Below are 20445 nucleotides of genomic sequence, written 5' to 3'. Positions count from 1 at the left end.
CCCAGTGAAGTGGGCGGGGATTGGTTTCGCTGAGACGCTCGACACCGGAAGAAATGCGGCTCTCACCATGCGAAAGCACTTTATTTGACAGTCATGTTATTGTTTACAGTCGGGCAGTGACACGGTACTTGCTGTCAGACCCGGCAACTTTGGCCTGTCTTTAGAAGATTTAGTTTTGCTACAGTAGCCTACCATTACTTTCTTTGTGAAATAGCTTGTAAGCTTTGTTTAAACGTTTTTATTTAAGTTTTGTTTATTAAGCACTTTGTTAACTTAACTTAACTTTGTCATCGCGAAGCACTCCCTTTGTGCCACCATGGACCAAACCCAATCGTACCCAGTGACACTGTACATTTACGACATATCCAGAGGCATGGCCCGACAGCTGAGTCCTATCATGCTTGGTGAGTTTTCGACCCAGAGAACCTGTTGCCTGACTCCATGAAAGCCGTGGAAGGGTTAGCCGGGCCCGGCGAGAGGAACCAGGAGAGAGCGGGGATGCGCCTCCGGCCTAATCTGCCCAGCGGCTTCTACCCTTCTGCTGCTTAGTGGTCAATTGGAAGAAGTCCATTCTGATTAAATTCCATTTTTCTATCTTCACAGGGAGACAGCTTGACGGGATATGGTAAGTAGACTTATTTATATATATATATAGATATAGTAAGTCAACGTGAGCTGTGTTGATCACGTTCATCTGCTTCCTTTTATTGGAACGTGGTGTTTTGTACTCTGTAGGCACACTGCTATTGTGATCCATGGGAAGGAGTTCTTCTTTGTGGGAGAAGGCATCAACAATTGTCCACCGGTAAGAAGCAGCATAAATGCAGAAAACACAGAATCTACAACCACGTCGATGTGCATCCAGGAGTCCTTATATGTGTATATGTGTACGTTGAATGTTAGGGTGGCATGCCTCTGGGTGAGCCTGACTCCACAGTGGACCTGGGCTCCACCGAGGTGCCGGAAGATGTCTTTATGGAGTACCTGTTTTCACTGGCAGAGTCCACATACGGGTAAGGGCTCAGGCTCCTCACACAGATGTACATCACAAAGCTTTAAATGACTTTGACGTCTAGTTTAAATGTCACAAACCCATAGTGTGATCGTAAAAAAACTACAATTGAGTCGCCCCCGGCTTTTTGCCTCTGTGCCGCCATTGTATTAAAGTTAGTATTATAAAATGTCAATATACTTCAGTATCACAATATTATATTTTGTGATACTGCAAACATTCTTAAAAAAATGTTCTACTGATATTTTTAGCTTTTCTAATTTACATGCAAACATGTTGTTATTAAACCTCTGATCACTAGATGGAAGTGTTGCATCATATCTTAAACCATTTGACCCTTCCATCCCAATGTAACGACATGAACTGAGACAGGAAGTAGCATAAAGCGCAGTATATTGCATCCTATCCCCTGTATCATCACCATCGGTGTTTTATCCCCAGGTTCTTGCTCTTATTTAAATCCTCACACTTGTCGACTTGTTGCTATCTTGCTTCTCCTGCTGCTCCTCCGCCCTCATCTCCGCCCTGCTCAGCAGCTGCGTTTTATCTCTCGATTAAATGGCTCTTCTCTCTCTCCCTTCGTTGTTGTTGTTTTTTTTCTCTTCTGGGTGCACAGCGCTGACAAGTACAACCTGTTTGAGCACAACTGCAACACTTTCAGCAACGAGGTGGCCCAGTTCCTCACGGGGACAAAGATCCCGTCGTACATCACAGACCTTCCGTCTGAAGTTCTATCCACGTGAGTCAATAAAGCGCCCTGGGGGGGTTCTGCGTCACCAGGGCGCTTCTTAACGTCCCGTTTTCTCCCTGCTTGTGATGCAGAAGAAGCAGACACATTTAAATGATTAATTGGAAAAATATCTACCTGTGTGAATCGCTCTGAGAGGAATACCTGGTTTGTTTGATTGACAAGTGGCTTTGCATCGATGACTTTGTTGTTGTCCTTGTGATCTCGGTGTAACGGCGCTTTCTGCTGTGTCTCCTCTCCAGGCCTTTTGGCCAGGCTCTGCGTCCGTTACTGGATTCCCTCGTCATAAACCCCGGAGGCAGCAACATAACTGGACAGCGGTAGACTGCGTGGCTCACGTTACAGGGAAACACCTTCGTGTGAAAGCGCAGGTGACCATCGGAGCCTCGCCATCCGCCACACGCTGATCACATCGCTGCCTGTGATTGACAGGTTGAGCTTTGCTAGTAGTCACTTTTCAAATTAACCAATCATCATTTGCATGTTTTTTTTCTTTTGAGTTTATGAATTTTCTACACAGCAGTCATGAAGGGGAGCCAGGGGACTAAAAAGAGTATTTTTTTCCTCTCTGGACGTGAGAATACTTGTCGTAGTATGACATGCGTATCGATTGTGTATTAACTGGGGTGCGATGATGCCGCCGTCTACTTTAAATTGAATGATGTGATATAAGTTCATATATATTTGACAGAATCCGACGATAAATGACAATGACAATAATGAGTAATTTAGGCACCTTAAAACCATAAAAGAAAGGTATGTGATATTTGCTGTCACTGTACCATGTAAGTAGTGCATGAGGCAGATAATCAGTGAAGAAAAGGCTCCTCTGCTTCTGCTCTCAGGCTCCACCGTGGCATTTAAAAGATGCCGACGCACCAATCGATGCCAACCATCAAGCTGGCCAAAGGTGGTCTTGTGCTTTGTTTTAGCAGATACGTCACAAAGTCACCAAACTCCATCAACTGCAGCTTTAAGAAGACCTCTCTAAATGTGCTGTGACGGTCTTCCACCGCGTTGTGACCATATCAATTACTTGGAAATGTGATTTGAGTGCAACGCCTCTTAAAAGGTGCCACGTTTCCACCCACCACTTCACCGCCTTGTGGTCATTTACAAGTGATTATTTTTTAAACCCATGCACATCTGGGCTCCACAGTCTGGCTCTGCTTTACCGACGCTGTGACTAAAGTGCGCCAATGAGTCATGAAATCTGACTCCATGCTTTGTGACATTTCTACTCCAGTTGGTCGCTTTTTGGTTTGCGCCCGGCTGCATCAGTCGCCATAGCAACGCCACCCCCTTAGAAGTGGCTGCCGCTCCTTCCGTCCCGCCGCGTTGAGACCGATGGAAAGAATGGCGCCCAGAGGTGCACCATCTTTACCTTGGGAGCCATTTAGAGACACGAGTATTTCAGAAAGAGGGTAAAAATATGTTCAAACAGACACTAGGAGAAAAACAGGTTTTTTTTTTTTACATTAATGAATGAAAACATGTAGTGTTAACCCAAAATATAAGTGTGAACCTGATGATTCCCTTATGTCTTTAATAATTGATTCTTATTCTTATTTCTGTATCTGTATTGTAATCTTACTTGCACTTCTAGAAGTCCTCTTTTAACATGCTATTTTCTGTTTTGTGGTCTTAATTATATCAGTAGCACATGTCTGGAGTAAGTCACACTGCTGGCTCGTCTTTGTATTCTGTGTTATCACAAAATACACCAAATCTTCTGGGTTGTTTATTCCACTTGTGTGTTACTCGTTCTCTCAGGAACTTCTAAGGATTACAGAGCATAGGATTGTTTTATTTGTTTTTTATTGTTAAGTAAATCCAGTACAGTAGGACTCTGCATCTGCAGTACTGCTGCCCTTAAGGCGCTGCTTGAATTCAAATAAACTTTCTCATTTCAGTTTCTTTGTTACTTTTGAAATGTAATTAAATACTATTGTTTCTAAACCTACGTGATAACAGTTAAAGGGTGTCTGCAAGTTATTTAAAAGTATTTCACTGTCTCAGATGTCGCTTTACGTCCACATGGACCGTTAAGTCAATAATTCCCATAAATGTGACTGACACTACTTAACTTTTATATAATTGTGTCACGACCCTTAGCTGCGCTCACATTTTAGAAGTGTAATGTATGCAAAGGGTAAGAATGTGAGTTTTTAAATAGGATTAGGAGCCTACATCTGTTATTAAATGTGATGCTTTGGGTCCATGTAGTTGCAGTAGCAGCCACAGGGGGGCGCCGCACGCTCGCTGCAGCTGTGCCGAGAGGTGAGGGGTGAAGTGGTGAAGTGGTGAGGGGTGACGTGGTGGTTACCAGGACACGTTTGTGTTTGTCAATGCTTCAAATCCCAGCTGTGAAAATATTTCAGACGTATTTTAACTGAGAGAACTTAATACAAACTTAATATATCACCATTCAGCATGAACAAGATCATCAATACTTAATAATTGGGTCGTGAAGTAGTAATGTTGTTGTGTTGTTACATTCATGTCAGGGTGTCATTTATATTTTATCTGCAGGGAGACCAACTGATCGATGTGTGGAGCATTGATCTGACCTCATTACGGCTCCATGCTGTTTTGCTCCATGGGACAAACACAAGTCAAACCAAAGTCCTTCACTATCTTTAATGTTTCTTATCTTCAAAAGAAGCACAATCCTCTGGAAAGAACATTTCTAGAATATTTTGGTTAAGAATTTGCTGTAAAATGCTTACAGTTTTACACTATTTTGCTACATGCTGTGTTCCACACTCTGGATTTACACGGCTTTACATCAGATCTGTTCTTTTGTTGTTATATTATTCTAATCTATGCTTAATTTGTGTCACTTTGTGAGGCATGTAAAAAGCAATCATGTGACATACAGCAAAACTGTTTTACACATCAGAACATTGATGTACTTCTCTATCCGTCATACTAGTAAAATCATCACCATGAAATAATATACAAATCTCAGCAGTTATGACAAAACACTGTTAAAATGACCTAGTTCAAACAGCCCTTATTCAAACAAATATATATAAAGGAAATAACATTTAACATATTTACACAATATTCATAAGATTAAAGAAGAACACTGGATTTTGCACTACTCATAATGTACACATGATTTATCAGAAATAGATGCATCGTTCGGCTAAATTCATGATTCCGGAGCAGGAAACGCATTAGAAGCAAAGAACTGAACGCTCATAAAAAACGTTAAAAGTACAACGTGTTGGATTTGTCCCTTCTGGGCTACCGTAGCGTTTGGCCCCGGTTTAGCAAAGAAGACTTGCTTATGAAGATGGATGAGAAGAGCAATCAATAATAATAATACACACTGGTCCCTGAATCTTAATCAATAGAATTCTCTGCCTCTGGATATTTGATTTCACGATGGTTCTTTAACACATATAAAAGGATCTGATGGAGGATACACTGCAGTGAGACTTGTTCCACCTGTTACTACCTTGAAGCACTCGAAACCCTCCCCCCTCCCAGCGAGCGTCATTGTTAACAGTTCACTTCACCGTGCGTCCCCCGAGGGTGTTTACAGCCACACGCCGTCCCCAACAAGCCCCCCCCACCCCCGCCCCCCCGCTGTGCAGCCTTCAGAGACGAGATGAGAAGCGTCCAACGCTCCAGGCCTCAAGTGCCTCCGTCAATTCCCCCGCAATGTGGCCCCAGGATGGAGTTCGCACATGTCCACACACCCCGAGACGCGAGCCAGACAGCTTAGACCGAGAGGCCCAGATCCACTGTGACCCCCCCCACCCACCCCCCTCCGGGGAAAACAAAACGCACGCCCGCGTTCATTTGTTTTTCTACTTTCTCCCATCGCTCTCCACCCTTTCTCTGGGTTTCTAAAGAGTTCCAGCCTCTGGCTCCGCTCTCCCCGGTCGGGATGGAGGCTGATGGGAGCTGACGTGATGGCGCCATTGTCCCCGCCGAGCGAGTTAATGTGACCCCCCCCCCAACCCCCGGGGGGTGCTGCACCCTGTATGCTTGGCCCCATGTCACAGAATGCAAAGCGCTTGGTTGTGGGGAGAGAAAGAAACAAGAAGGCGACAGCTGCACAGGGAGCAAGACGCAGAAATGCTAAACAAACAGGAGGAAACTTCTAGTAGAACTGGGCCCTGGGAACGACCCAAACTGTTAGAGGAGTTATGATCACACTGGTTCTGAGAGAGTTAGAGGAGAAGATTGCAGATTTGATGTAAGTGACACCCGGTGGCCATAGGGCCCAAATACACTTCTCCCCCTGAGGCTGGCAAAGAGTTAAATAAGGTACCGTCCCTCAAATCACTGTTCAATGGGACAAGTCATTTTCTTTTTTTGGCTTTCTGTGAATAAGCCTGAGACTGGGACGGAATAGTGGGACTACAGCAGCAATGCAAAGGTCCTGAGGATCGATGCACGGGTCATTTTATTAAAAACTGATGACCCAGCTGGGTTTTACAAAATAACAAAGGTTTTCTGCATTTACGCCAAATCGGCAAGGAATCCGCCATGTGAGACCCCTTCAGAGACCAAATCAAGCCCGCCTGCTCTGAGCTCAGGTGCATGGAAGAGTTGTCGTGTTTCCTGTGGCCTACAACCATATTGAAGCCAGCCTGTGTATACGTTATATGATCAATACCCCCGTACTCAGTACAGTGAGCTTTACTTAATGCGCAAAGACTGGTGCTTCTGCAATGCTGATTTTCCCCTGAATCTCACGGAAAAACACTTTCTTCTCACGTGCCTCCAACTGTCCCAAACCCCGGCATTCGGCCCCCTCGTTAGCGTGCTGTTAGCATGTAGCCGTGTGCAGCGGGCCGCTCAGACGGTCACCTCCGTCGAGCTGTGGGTGGAGTAGCTCTTCTGCCTGTTGTGGTGGTAGTAGGCAGGTTGGGACGCGTGCTGCCCCCCCTGCATCTGCTGCCCCCCTTGCATGTGCTGCCCTCCCAGTATGGGCTGCTGCCCCCCCAGTATGGGCTGCTGCCCCCCCAATATGGGCTGCCCCGGCCCCGCCCCGCCTCCAGCTCCTCCGCACATCCCTCCGTAGGGCTGCGCAAAGAGGTCCTGCATGTTCTCTGTGCTCCGCTGCCTCCGGGTGGAGTAGCAGTGCCTGCGGCTGGGGGCCTGCGCGCCGCAGGTGGCGTGCGCCGGGGCGGAGGCCTGTCTCTGGACGTGGCGGCCGGTCGACTCCCAGGCTTTGAAGGCCGAGCCGGAGAGCTGCGGGTGGGTGGCGGTTTTGGGCAGGCGCGGCTGCTCCGGGTGGCCGGAGGGGATGGAGATGGAGAGGGGCGCGTGGAGGTCGTGGCGGAGGTACGGTTGGTCCTTGTGCTGCACAGGCTGGAGACTGGGAGGTGGTGCCACCGGCTGGTCCTGGGAGAAGTCCATGAGCGGGAAGCTCTTGTAGTAGGTACGAGATGCACTGTGCGCTGCAACCAACAAGAAGGGAGAGAAAGGGTCAGTCTGTTGAACCAAACTTCTCTTTATTGTAGTTTCAGACATTTCATTCCCACCTTAATGAAACACAGGCGAGTTTCACTCATCCGGGTGTGAGTTAGTATTAAACTGCCTCTAAAGTGTTCACAGTTTACAGAACTCAATCACTTGGTAGAGTGGGCGCTGCGATTAAAAGGCTGAGTGGGATTTTATTTTTGTACCCTGGATGTTTGCCCCCAACCCCCCTTAAATCTGTCCTGTCAATCTAATAAAGGCAAACAGCCCCCCAAAAGTAATCTCCTTACATTACCATGCTCTCTTCTTAACATTTAACAATTAGGCCAACACATGCTATATTTGTTTAATGCGTTTACACTTAAGAGTCAGTTCCAGTTAGTCACACACGGATGCAGAAGGAACTTTTAGTGTGTAAACACAGAGCGTGTCATCATAGAATCCCACAAGTTAATCCATGATGCATTTTTATTTGGACCTCCGTGCTCCAACCTCCTCCAACCTACTCCAACCTGTCAGCTACGTCAGAGGCTTTTAAAGGGACACCGTGGAACTCTTCTTACACATAAAAAGGTCGATTTGTGAAACCTGCTCTCACCTTTTAACGCATTCACAGGTTTGGCCCCTTTAAGCCTTACTTTCTCGATTGTGACCAGTAGCTTATTGTGCATGCAGACCCCATATATAGCATGTTGTGGCTAACGTTAGCTCATGCACAACATGATTTAGTATTTAAAGGGCGTTAATTGACAAAATAACAACTAAAAAGTGTAAAGGCAGTGGGTGGATGTGGATGAGAGGGAGGGTTTGAAGATTTAAGTACGTGCGACGCCGTCCAGGGGATCAGCGGCGTTCCCTCTGCAGGGCAGAGGGGGTGTGGGGGGGACGGGACGGAGGAGTGCAATGGAGAAGATGGAGGTAAAGGTATGCGGGGGGACATCGCAATGAAGGCACATAAATACCCTCGCCCTTAGGTCCAGACTGTGTGTCATGGGCTGGCACAAATGTCAAAGAGAATCATTTAAATAAGCCATAAACCGAGGTCATCGCCGCTGGCTCCCCGGTGACATCAGCAGCGACCTTGTCTCTGTGCGTTTCATCATTTCTGACCCAAAGAACGGCTGTTTATTCAAATGCAGCTATTTTGTTACCCAGCTAAAATAAAACTAATTTAAAAAGTGAAGTTGTATAGTATCTAAATGTCCTGTTTTACAGGTTATTTTGTCTGAAGCGGTCGTCCTTTGTCCGTGTCTGTTGTAATAATTTGTTTTTTTTGGTACACACTCGTCATTCATGGATTAATCAGCAGGTCACACAGATGGTTACGCGTGTGTAACCATCTGAGGACGGGAACAGCGTGGGTTTCGTGACCAGAGGTGACACTCGGCCCAGTGACACTTCCCGTAAAGGTCGGCGTCGGGTTTCTTTTTTTTGTGCGTGCGACTTACCCACGGCCTTGAGGGAGGTGTACTTGTTCAGTCCCACCGTGCTGTGGTTCCTGTGCGGGTGGGGGAGGCCCGGTCCAAACGGCCCGTAAGCCGAGCTACTCATCTGGTACTGTTCTGGTGGGAGAAAAGGAGACACAGGGGCATTGTCACTTCTTCATCTCCCTCCAGGCCGAGGCAACTTATTGTACATGACATGTGATGTAATGTGTGTGCATGTGTGTGTGTGTGGAGAGTTTAAATATTAATATACAGTATAAATACTGTACCCTCACATCAGATCATAATATTGCTGGGCAAACCACAGCTTTATCCTTTACTGACTATATTGTCCTTGATTAGCTGAATACAGGCTCCCTCAGGAGATTTTTTAACCAATTTTGAATTGAGTTCTGGAAGAAATCTGATATCGGCTCCTATATTTCACTCCGGTGATTTAGCATTTATAGAAACACACTCAATGACTTTGCTTTCCAGTGGTACATGCAACTAACAAGTCCTTCTGCTTGGCCTCTATCTCAGAAAACAAGGTCTCAGCGATTACGTAACCTTGTTAGTGTGTGTGTGTGTGTGTGTGTGTGTGTGTGTGTTGTGGAGGTTCAAGCTCCAGCCTGGTTGCACAGCAGCGAGTGAACGTCTTTTATTTAAGTAAGAATACCCGTATCACAGAAATAAAAATACCCTGGAAGAAGTAAATGCATTTGGAATAGTTACATGTACTTAATGTATCTAAAGTACCCACTTTGCCAAGGGGTCCTTCTCAAAGTGTTAAATGAATGAATCTGTGCACACGAGTTGTTTCTGTGGGCTACAAAATGAAATAAATGTCTCCGCACCCATAAATCCCAGCACAGCTTTCCATAACTCCAACTGTGAGGGACAATGGGTTCAATGAGATGATCGAAGGACGTAGTAAACACTGCTGACGTGTGGAGGCTCGTCAGGAAGATACACCGTTTAAAGCACTGATGATGGAGAGACATTCAGGTCAGCATCGTATAAAAGTGTTCTTTTAATGTAATGGCATTTTCCTTTCTCTGTTGCTCACACACACACACACACACACACACACACGGGCACACACACCTACTGTATGTCATCTGCCTGCTGTTGGCTCTGTTGTCGGTGCTCACGCACCGTGAAGCTCAATGAAAGCCGGCGAGGTGGTTTTTCTTTACGTGGTGTGCATTTTGTGTGCGGACGTACGTCCCAGAGTGTGTGTTCTTGTGCGTGAAGCGACGCACAAAAGCAGCCTTGAGCGCTGCGGGGCAAGTGAGGAGACTGGTGGTGAAAAAGCAGCTCTTCTGACGGTGGGCAGAGGGTTTGGTTCCTGGCTGAAGCTCCATTGACCGTCGTCCTTGATTATGTGGGTCGTGGATTTTTGCCCCCGGCCTTTTTTCGTCAATGAGTCATGTTTGTTACCTCCTTTTTTTGGGGGGGGGGGGTCATGGAAGCTCTGTTTTTCATACTTTTTGACATTTCTAACTAACACCAGGAATTGGCTTGTATTGTGATGTTTTTCTGAGCATCTTTGTGGGCGCAGTTTACTCACCAGATTAAAACAAATCTCTCTTGATCGAATCACTGAATTGACTTCAAATCGTCTTCAGGAAATACGGTTTAAAATGTGTTTTTTTTACTTCAATTTACAACAAGCCACACGTAACTACAGGATGATGGTAAATGCTAACGCTATTTGTGAGCTTGTAAGTGCCTCAAAAATGTCATTTTCACAAAGCTAAAATGAAACTGAGCCACCATTGGCTCTGAATGGTACCGAGCTGTTGAGGCTGTAGCCTGGTGGAGAGCTTTGAATGTCTCTCAGGTGAATGAGGAGGACTCTGCAGCTTCAGATGGACGAAAGGAGACGAAAAAGTCTGTCTTTAAAGGGAAGGACGGCCACAGAGAAAATGGCAGTTGGCCTTTGAACTCTTTCCTCCAACGATTTGAAATTACTCGATGTTTAATTACTCTGTGCGAAGAGCATTACTTTTTCCATCTTGTCCACTATGGAAAAACCAATACTGTTCATCTGTTTTCTGCCCCGGGGGGGGGGGGGGGGGGGGATCCATCTCCTGTTCCACTGGGTCCCGTAGCAACAATCAGTTCAAATGTCAGGATTCACTTAATCCTACTTAGTGTGGATAGAACGTAACTGTGTGTATGTGACAAACTGCATACATGTAATTGAGTGGAGGAAGTGACTTTAACTCTGACCAGCAACATCGTGATCAATAACGTCAGGTGACGCAGAGATGATTATAGAAACTAAATGACCACGTTTTGTCTCCATAGCAACACGTTGAGAGCCTCCTTCTGTCGGGAGTGATGTGCTTTTGGCCGACATGAGGTTCGTTAAAGAGGCTCAAACCACTTCAGCGGGCTCGACTGCTTTAATCCGCAGTTAAAATATCCAAGATGTCTGAGGCCCTCGAGATCCACAGGGAAATAAAGTGTGTGTCTGTGTGTGTGTGTGTGTGAGATATTACAAAAGAGAAGCCTATCGCAGGGGAAATAAATGCCTCGAAAGTCTTTTTCCAGAGAAAACTTCTTTTAATCTGTGTGTGTGTGTGTGTGTGTGTGTGTGTGTGTGTGTGTGTGTGTGTGTGTGTGTGTGTGTGTGTGTACGCTGTCTCTCAGAACTCACCGCTCCTGCTGCGCTGCATCCGGCCCGAGGTGCCGTTGGCTCCGTCTCCGTTGGGCGAAGCCGCGTTTTCCACCGAGCTCACCTCAGCTCCCTGCTGCTTCAGCAGGTCCGTCAGGGTCCTGGAGAACCACACGCGCACACACACACACACACACACACACACACACACAGTTTACACACCATCCAACTTTACACTTACACGGTACATCCTCTCATCCCTGGGGAGAGGTTCCTGACATGGAGTACAGACTGCCTGCTGTGTGTGTGGGCATTTTTCTACCTTCATGTGTGTGTGTGTGTGTGTGTTTACACGTGTTTATTTCTGTGTGTCCTTCAAGAGAAATTGCAGTCAGCTGTGTTTGACTGGCGGCCTTTTAGCTGAGCGACATACGGGGGGAGATTTACTGCAATATGGTCATGTTTGGACTCGAGGCTTGTTGTGGACGCAAGAAATGCACAAGAGTGACAGCTTCTCACACACACACACACACACACACACACACACACACACACACACACACACACACACACAGAGAGGCGTACTCATCACTTTGAATAAACACATTTCCGCTCCCAGTGCATTTTCTGAATTTACAGTTTTGATGGTGTTCACTCCCTTGATCAATAATTCAAACACCACTGTTTCACTAACGAAGCTCATGCAAAGCCCCCCCCCCCCCCCCCCGCCACCAACACACACACACACACACACACACGTGTGCAGGTGCACAAAACACATTCGACACTGGGACCGACCAGACAACGTTTGTTGTGACTGTGATCCTCCACAAAGTGTTTGTGTGTCACAGGAAGTCGCCTCCAGGGGGGGGGGGGGGGGGGGGGTTTGGTGACGTCGGGACGCCGACCTCAGTGTCACATGTCAGAAGCGTGTTCATCAACCAAAGATCAAGTATTTTGACAAGTGGTTTCTGCTTGTGTCCATGAGCTTTTGTATTTGACACCGAACACCATTTGAAAAGGAGCAATCCCCCTTTTTAAAATGAATGGTGTATTTATGGACATGCTTTGGGATTGTAACACACTGCTGATTAAAGTGTAGCGTCACTAAATGAGAAATGTCCAAAACAAGAAGTTAAAACAAGAAAAGACTCAAGAATCTCTCCTTTATGACGTATTTTGTAGCAGAGTAATTCTATTGATGCAGATCTTAATCGTCTTATTGTGAGTCCTTTCATACGCGCCGTGCTGTCTGTGCGTGTCGGATTATGACGTCAATTCGCCTCGTTTTAAACACACACAAAACGCTTCTGAGAGCCATTTGGTGTGATCAAAATCACATTTCCTTCAGTTGTCAATCGTTTTTTTTTTTAAACTTTCGTTTACGGCCATCTGAGAACAAAGACGTCACTCCCGATGCTAGATGAATACATTTGATGAATGTGCCTCTCGGGCTGCAAGAATGACCAAACATACAAATATTTCTCCAGTCTGAACTGTCTGTCGTTGTCCCTCAGTTATCCCAACAAGACATTGACTCAAAGCTGAGTCCAAGCCAAATCATCACTGCAGACCTCGTGAACGTCTGAAGGAACGTTTTTCTCTCCTCGTGTGCAGGTGGGACTTGTGGAGTCTGACCTGAATGCGCGCTGCAGTTGATCCAAACGGGTTCCTGTTCCTCAGTGACATGGACTGTGTGATGTGTTTAAACCTTTTGTAGACCACCTGCGGGTTACTGAGCATATTACGCAACAGAGATCCGTGGGATCATCAGTGCCTCCCTCCTGTCCTTCCACATTAGAGCCACATTGAGATGAGACTCAGCTAATGTCCTGTAACAATCAATTACTCCACCCAGATCCGCTTCATCAGACACACACTCTGTGATTAGTATCAACTGATATTACAGAAACACCCCCCCCCCCCCCCTCTCTCTCTGCAGACCCCATTAGGTAGTTATAATGTGCTGGCTGGACACACACTTGTTTTATGTACACCCTCATTTCCTGTTTATGCTTAATTGCACAAACTATTGACTTTGGCTGGATGCAATTTCACAAACACTCACATTTTATCTCTACCACTTTAAAGAGGCTTGTTTCCCTCCTGATGAAAAATAGACGTTAAGTGAGTAAGAGGCTTGTGGAGCTTGAATGACAGATGAAGCTCTGGTGGCGTTTCCTATAAACACACACAACGTCTCTCCACTTCTTCTCCGGACCCTGCGGATTTGGTCTGTGAATGCAAAACATTCCCATAATCCACTGAAAAAGGGAAGCAGCTCTTTGTCCCCCCCCCCCTGTTGTCACTGCTCTCATCATGTCACTCAGAGCTCCTTCTTTTCATCAGAGGAACAGTTAAAGTCAGTTTCGCTGTCACTGTCGATTACTGATAGAGGCGGAGAAGATGACGTCTCGCTTCTTATACAAACATACACGCAGCATTTTGGGGTTTGGATGCTTCTGCTTTCACATGTTTCTTTTGGAAAGTGGGCCACGTGACCTTAAGTGTATTTTAGGTGCAATCATTTTCTCAGAAGTAATCGACACAACATCCAAAAGGAGAGGGAATGTGATTCAGAGCCTAATGTGGAATCAAGAATCCATTATACAAACTTTATATCATAAGAGAAATAAGAGACATGTAGGTTAACAAAGTCACATTAATAATAACTTTAGCACGTTAATTACGATTAATTACAATGTGAATTAAGATTAATTAATTACACATAAACACACGGATGGAAGCGTCGATAAGAGCGTGGTTGTGTGCAAGCTGTGCAACAAGGAATTCACATCGAGCCTCAAGTATCACCTCAACGCAACACAATTAGCAGCTAGCGTGGACGTACAAGGACCCACACCCAACCCACACTGCACCAGATGACTGGTTTAAGGACCAGGATAACTAAGTCCACGTCTGAAAAAATAACCAATGTTCTGAATGTACTTGAAAGTATTGGTCTACTTAAAAAAACATAGTTTACAGAAGGTCTACTTACCTATAGGCTACCTGAATTTCTGAAAGTACTATATTTCTAAATATGCTATTTCTACACTTGTCTGCTGGAATTGGTTGAACAAAAATAAAAATCGATGGTCAAATATTTATGCAATTAAAATGTGATTAATTTTGATTAATTAATTACAAAGCCTAATTAGATTTTATATATTATATATATATATATATATATTGACCTTACATATATTTTTTATAATAATTTTTTTGCTATTATTTAAAAAGAATCTTTTCTTTTTTGACCCTACATATTTTGACTTTTTTCACAATATTTTTTTCCCATGACATGACGAATGATCTTAGATGGAGCAACCTACACGTCCCTGTCACTAATGCCAAATGCCCCAAATTTCTGTACTTTAAACCTTATCTGGGTTCAACCCTCAAGGGACATGGTGGCTCTTCCTAAATCCTTTTTTAGTTTTGGGTAACTGACATTTATAAAAAATCATAATGGGATATTGCCGCAGAGACGGATTGGTGCATCTTGGAGGATCAACCATGCTATTCATCCTTCCTGCATTGGTAAAGGCACAAGTGAGTTGAATTTGAATGTAACAGAGAATTGGAGGGTGGATGCACTAAAAAGGGTAAACAAATCTACACCCTGTGCCAGACTGTCAGTTTAAGGTTGTCCACAGGATGCCCTGAAGTAGACAAACATGTGATTGTCTTGAAAAATGCCCTCAGAGGCTGTAATAAGTTTCATGTCAGTGTGACCACTGAATGAGACACATCTGCTCATCTTTACTGACTCATCCGGCCTTCTCTCCCGTCAAAAAGGTGGAACCCTATAGGCTACGTAGCATGGCTAATAAGTGATAAAAGCAAAGCAATTAACATCAAAATTAGTCAATTCATCATCATTCAAAAGATTCTTCATCATTCTTGACAATGCCATCATAACCCAAGTGAACGCGCCTTGTGTTTCTGCATAACCCCTAGGGTTCACTTCTCTGAAACAACCAGTGGGGACAACAAGAAGCCGTAGTTACAATGGATGTGTTGTGAAGCTCATGGATGGACGCGTGTGGTTTTATTCTAACTCTTTTTTACTTGCCCTTGTATTATATATATCATGTCATATGTAATTCTTATTGTTGTTTTATCTTATTAATATAACTGTACTTACTTCTATTGTTGTGCTGCTGAAACATCTGAAATCTAAACTAATCAAATCTCATCTAATTTGATTTCATGTTATTTTAGTCTTTCCTTTACATTGTGAAGCCTTTAGTGGGCTGTTTAGACATGAATTGAATCATTAGATTTGATGCTGACAAGCTAACTTGTGATCCCCCCCCCTCATAAAACACAATGAGCTAACTTTCCCTCTGGGTCAACTTGAAAATGGAAGTGATACAGATTCAAGTCGCTTATGTATCTGACTTTTTTTTAGAGGGTTCCAGCCCTTTTTGATGCTGGAGGGTAAATCAGCTTCTTTCTTTGCCTCCTCAAGGTACGTCGGTAAAAGAAGGTGCTCGTCTTCCAAACATTTCACCCTGAGAAGTAGACAAGCCTTGAGGCACTGACCCACATTTCAGAGCAGGAGGAGCAAAGAGGAAGGTAAGGAGGCCTCAGGGGTGGGGGGGGGGGCGGACGTCGGGTCCGATACAGACGGGGAGACGTCAACTTATGGGTCCTTTCACTTTGGGAGGAATCGTGGCGAGTGGTGACGCAGGCGCATACGTGTGAGCACACACACACACACACACACACACACACACACACACACACACACACACACACACACACACACACACACACACACACACACACACACACACACACACACACACACACACACACACACACACACACACACACACACACACACACACACACACACAGAGAGGTGACAGGTGATGCGCAGTGACAGCTCAACCCTGCAGGAAATCACATGGCAGGAGAGACTCTTTGAGGAAACTTCTTACTTCCTACATGGCAGATATTTAGGGCTCACACGGGTGTTATTCGCAAACCTGCCTGGAGTGTCCCCCCCCCCCTCCCCCCTCATTGAAGGTGGAGCATCAGAGGAGTGGAATAGTCCATTGGATGTGTGCACTCTCAAATGGATCCTGGAAGCGAACTAAAACAAATCAATTCCAAGTTCCTTCTGGTGGGATGTTTGAAGAAGGCCTCCTTTGTAAAAATTTGAATTGAATTGTTGATCCGACCTCGCGCTCAAACTGGTCAGATGCCCCCCCCCCCCCGGGGTGTGTTATAATCAAGTATCAGGTTCTCAACGATCTCCGATGTCGAACTCGGTCGGAGCAGCTGACGTAGAATAAAGAGTGAGTGTTCAGAGCAAAAAGTGACTCATTGGGTTGTTAGTCACTCGGTGGAAGACGTCAACCACATCTTCTCCTAAAGCCAGAGGCTCAGGTTGAAAAAAAGCCGCGACAACAGGTGATGCCAGCTGGTGACCGAGTGTCGGAGTGGCTTTAATGACCTGTGTTAAGGAGAAGCAGCTTGTGGGGATGGAGCCGACGTGTTTGACTGCAGATCTGATGGTGTCATGGAAACGAGACCCGGTTAACGTGCCGTGGTCCATATGACGGCCCACACTTTATTGAGTATTGCTTATCTGTCGGCCTTTAAATCAGGGCAGAGCAGTCGAGCCCTTTAAGTGACAATGCCCTTGGTTACATAACGTAATGGATGGAACCCCCCTGTAATACGTACACACAAAGGCACACAATGGAGATGAACTACTTTCAAGCGCAGAATGGAACACAAACCGATGTAAACCTGTGAAAATAACAATTATGGCCGTCGTACTGATTCAGTTTCAACTGAAAGTAGTTAATTATTATACATTAAATGACATTTGACTAAATCTGCTCTAGATAATGTTTGAAATACACGTTTTTCTTCCCTTTCACCCCGTTGAAAGCCTAGGAAGGGCCTGGTCGCACAAATGGCACCGTGCATACGTGAACACATGAATGCACACGTATTATGTGGACATTGTGCTGCGGGTGACCTCTGGCCTTCCTGGCGATCCGGACCCGGGCCTCTAGGATCATTCCTGTTGTTCATTGAACTCTGAATCCCTGCTGGTGCGCGCGTGTGTTTGAGCGTGCGTACACCATGAAGGTCATGTGTGTTTGTTTATTCTCCGGGTGTAAAGCCAGCCCTGGTGGGGGTTTGGGGCCTTTCATTCGACGTGACGCCCATGACCCGAGCCAGGCGCTCTGCGTCAGCGCCTTGCTGTGGGAGGATCAGTGCGGCGCGCAAACACACAACCAACCAACCGGGCTTTGGTTGGGTTCACGCAGGCCTCCGGGAAGGAGGGTCGCTTTAAATTTCAGAGTGTTAATCCCTCACTGCTTCGTCTCTGCAGGATGCCGAGACGAAGGTGAAAGACGGAGGAGGGGGGGGGGGGGGGGGTCCAAAAGCGGGTGGGCCTACGTACATATTTATGCATTTCGCCTCAAAATGTACAGGAAGAACACGAGGTCTCAGTTGCACATGTGCATTTTGACCAGAGATTAACGTCAGCGGGATGAGGAGGAAACGAGCCTGCAGGCAGAGCAGCCCAGGGACGGTAAAGCTGTAATCTTGGTGAGACTCGTTAAATCGCTGGATGGGGAAGGTAATCTGTGGAGATGGGCTGGAGGAGGGAGGGGGTTCATGCAGCCCGAGTGTTTCTACGTCAGGGAGGTGCCACCCAGGCAGGAAATATTAATCCTGGCTCAGGTTCACGTGATGGAGGCCGGCTCTCTTTAGAATCAGACACCACTTAAATAACAAGTGAATGTATGGGGGGGGTTAGATATGACGGAGGTGTTTGACTGACAGGAGAGGAGGGGGGGGGGGGGCTGCAACAGAGGGACAGCAGAAGCCGTGGAGTGCACCTGGAGAACGGGGACGGAGGGTGAAGGTCAGCGAGGACTCGTGTCCAAGAAGCTCAGGACGAGAGGAGCTAAGCGCACGCGATGAAGAGGAGATGCGTGAAGGAGGAAGGAGACGCAGCTGATGGATTTGAGCTCACGCTGTGATTTCCTGAGGCAAACTCAAAGTATTTAGTCCGACTGCAGCAAGAGTGTGTGTCTACACGCGTGTGTGTGTGTGCGCGCGCGCGCTTCAAACTGAAGGAACAAACGGTAAATGATAAATATCTGCTATACACAAGGTTGAAATTTCATTTTTCAGCCAATGGAGACAAAATGCAACGACAGGTTGATTATTAGTTCTTATTTAAGAAGTGATTAACTCAACAATCTGACACACGTGAGGCATATTAAAACCTGCCAAACGCTTCACACGCAAAAAGGGTTTGTCCATGTGTCTTTTAGAATGTTTTTGTTTATTTCAAATATAAATCACGCTTAGAAGCAAAGCAAATGGTGCACGAGGAACGAGACACAAATGTGCACGAAAAAGTATGAGAAAGAAAGAAACATTAGAGACATAAAGAAATGATAAGAGAAAGCAAAATAAGGCTGCGATACAGTCTGCGTACCTTACAGGTTTCAATGCTTCATGCGACTCACCTGGAGTTGATGTCCGATTGCCCCGCCCCCATCCCTCCTCCGCGGCTCTTCTCCAGGCCCAGTTTGGTGAAGATGCCCACCAGCACCATGATGGCCACCACGCCGCAGATGATGTAGACAATGAGGTGCGTGCGGTCCCGGTCCTGGTCCTCCTGGCCCTCGTTGATGGCGGCCACGGGCTTGCCGGTGTTGGCCCAGATGGGCGTGTCGTAGTTGGAGCAGATGTTCTGGTCCAGCCGCTGCTTGCGGAACCCGCAGCAGAAGCGGTAGAAGCAGGTGCCGCAGCAGTAGAGGAAGACGCCGGCGTTGCAGTTGAACGGCGGGTCCCATTGGCCCATCACGTCGTAGTAACCCTGGCAACGGGTCCCGCCGGAGGGAAGCGCGTCCTCGTCGTCTGCGTCCCCGCCGCTGCTGGGCGTGGACAGGCCCGTCTCCACGGGGGAGTTCTGGGTGGCGCCCGCGTAGCTCGGAGTCGTCTGGTTGCCGTGCGTCGTGGGGACGCTCAACGAGTCGCCCTCGGCCACCGTCGCCGCGGTGACGGACGGTTCCTGGGCGAGGGCGGGACGGGTGGCGACGAGGGAGAGGAGGAAGAAGAGGAGAAGGTGGCAGGAGGAAGGGCCGGTGTCCGCCATGGTGTCCCAACGTCTCGCCTGCAGGCTCTGGGCGGGAAACTAAGAAATTTGGAGGGAAAAATAAAGAAAATGACCTCCAGATGTAGTTATTCAAGTTATTTGATGATGGTAAAGTGTTGCAGATAGATGACAACGCTTTAACAACAGAAAAGGGACTTACAGCACTTTCCTGTGCAAATAGCTTGAAGCTAAAATCATTAACAAATGTTGTTTCTATTGAGCTTATTAAGTCGATAATGAAATGAGGGGGGGGGGGGGGGGGGGCGTTTTAAACAGGTCAGTGGGAGACTCCACTGTGGAGTGTGATCAATGATCAATACCCAACCTTTGAGATTTAAAAGGGAAGCAAATAAGATGTTCAGAATCTACTCTCTTCTACAAAATGGTGAAGTAGACAATTTTCTTTTTCTTCAAATCATTAAAAGCAAATAAAAATACCTCAACATGCTTTTACCTTCAAGATAGGAGCCAATCAGTGGACGCCTTCTCACCGCTTCCACCTGCGCTTCCACCTGCAGATCTTCCCCAAAATTCACGGGTCCCTTTAGAAATATCCACAAACTTTACTCAGCAGCGTCCCCCCCCCCGGGTGGCACCGCCTCCTGGTGGGCTCTCCATCGTCAGTCGGGGGATCCGACCAACACGACGACTCTCAGTCCGGTCCAGGACTGTTGGGATCTTCTGCTGCCGAGACCCCTGTGAGCCTGTGTGTGTGTGTGTGTGGCTGCACTGAGTGCTGCAACAGTTCAGGACACCAAATGAGATCTCCTCTGTTTACCTCTCCCCAGAAAGGCAGAGTGAGAGAGAGGAGAATGCGAGTGTGGGAAAGAGCTGGAGAGAGAGTGTGTGTGTGTGTGGGGGGAGGGGGGGGGCGGTATTTCCAGCTGCATCTCCCATCATCCCCAGAGGAAAAAAAAACGGGGAGGGGTGATAAGGAGAGGAATAAGATAAATATGGACTGTAACTTAGTGACGGTTTGTGTGTTTGTTTGAGTGTGCGTGTGTGTGTGTGTCCCAGACATAGATCTGATAACACAGCTAC

The 20445-nt window shown here is 46.5% G+C and overlaps 2 protein-coding genes across 2 annotated transcripts; one reads left to right on the top strand and one right to left on the bottom strand.

Moving 5' to 3' along the window:
* Positions 1-58: 58 nt before the first annotated feature.
* Positions 59-3733, top strand: desi1b (desumoylating isopeptidase 1b). Its single transcript, XM_037464086.2, has 6 exons — positions 59-404; positions 604-625; positions 736-805; positions 904-1013; positions 1629-1751; positions 2003-3733. The coding sequence occupies exons 1-6, from the start codon at positions 317-319 to the stop codon at positions 2082-2084; spliced, it is 495 nt and encodes a 164-aa protein (XP_037319983.2). The 5' UTR covers positions 59-316; the 3' UTR covers positions 2085-3733.
* Positions 3734-5551: 1818 nt separating this feature from the next.
* On the bottom strand, positions 5552-20244 carry shisa8b (shisa family member 8b). Its single transcript, XM_037464085.2, has 5 exons — positions 19859-20244; positions 18773-19443; positions 11298-11416; positions 8654-8767; positions 5552-7183 (listed from the first exon to the last, which is right to left on the bottom strand). The coding sequence occupies exons 2-5, from the start codon at positions 19402-19404 to the stop codon at positions 6579-6581; spliced, it is 1470 nt and encodes a 489-aa protein (XP_037319982.2). The 5' UTR covers positions 19405-19443; positions 19859-20244; the 3' UTR covers positions 5552-6578.
* Between the last annotated feature and the right edge of the window lie 201 nt (positions 20245-20445).

The sequence above is a fragment of the Pungitius pungitius genome, chromosome 21 (genome assembly GCF_949316345.1).
Source record: "Pungitius pungitius chromosome 21, fPunPun2.1, whole genome shotgun sequence".
Lineage (NCBI taxonomy): Eukaryota > Metazoa > Chordata > Actinopteri > Perciformes > Gasterosteidae > Pungitius > Pungitius pungitius.
This window is presented reverse-complemented; position numbering and strand designations above follow the sequence as displayed.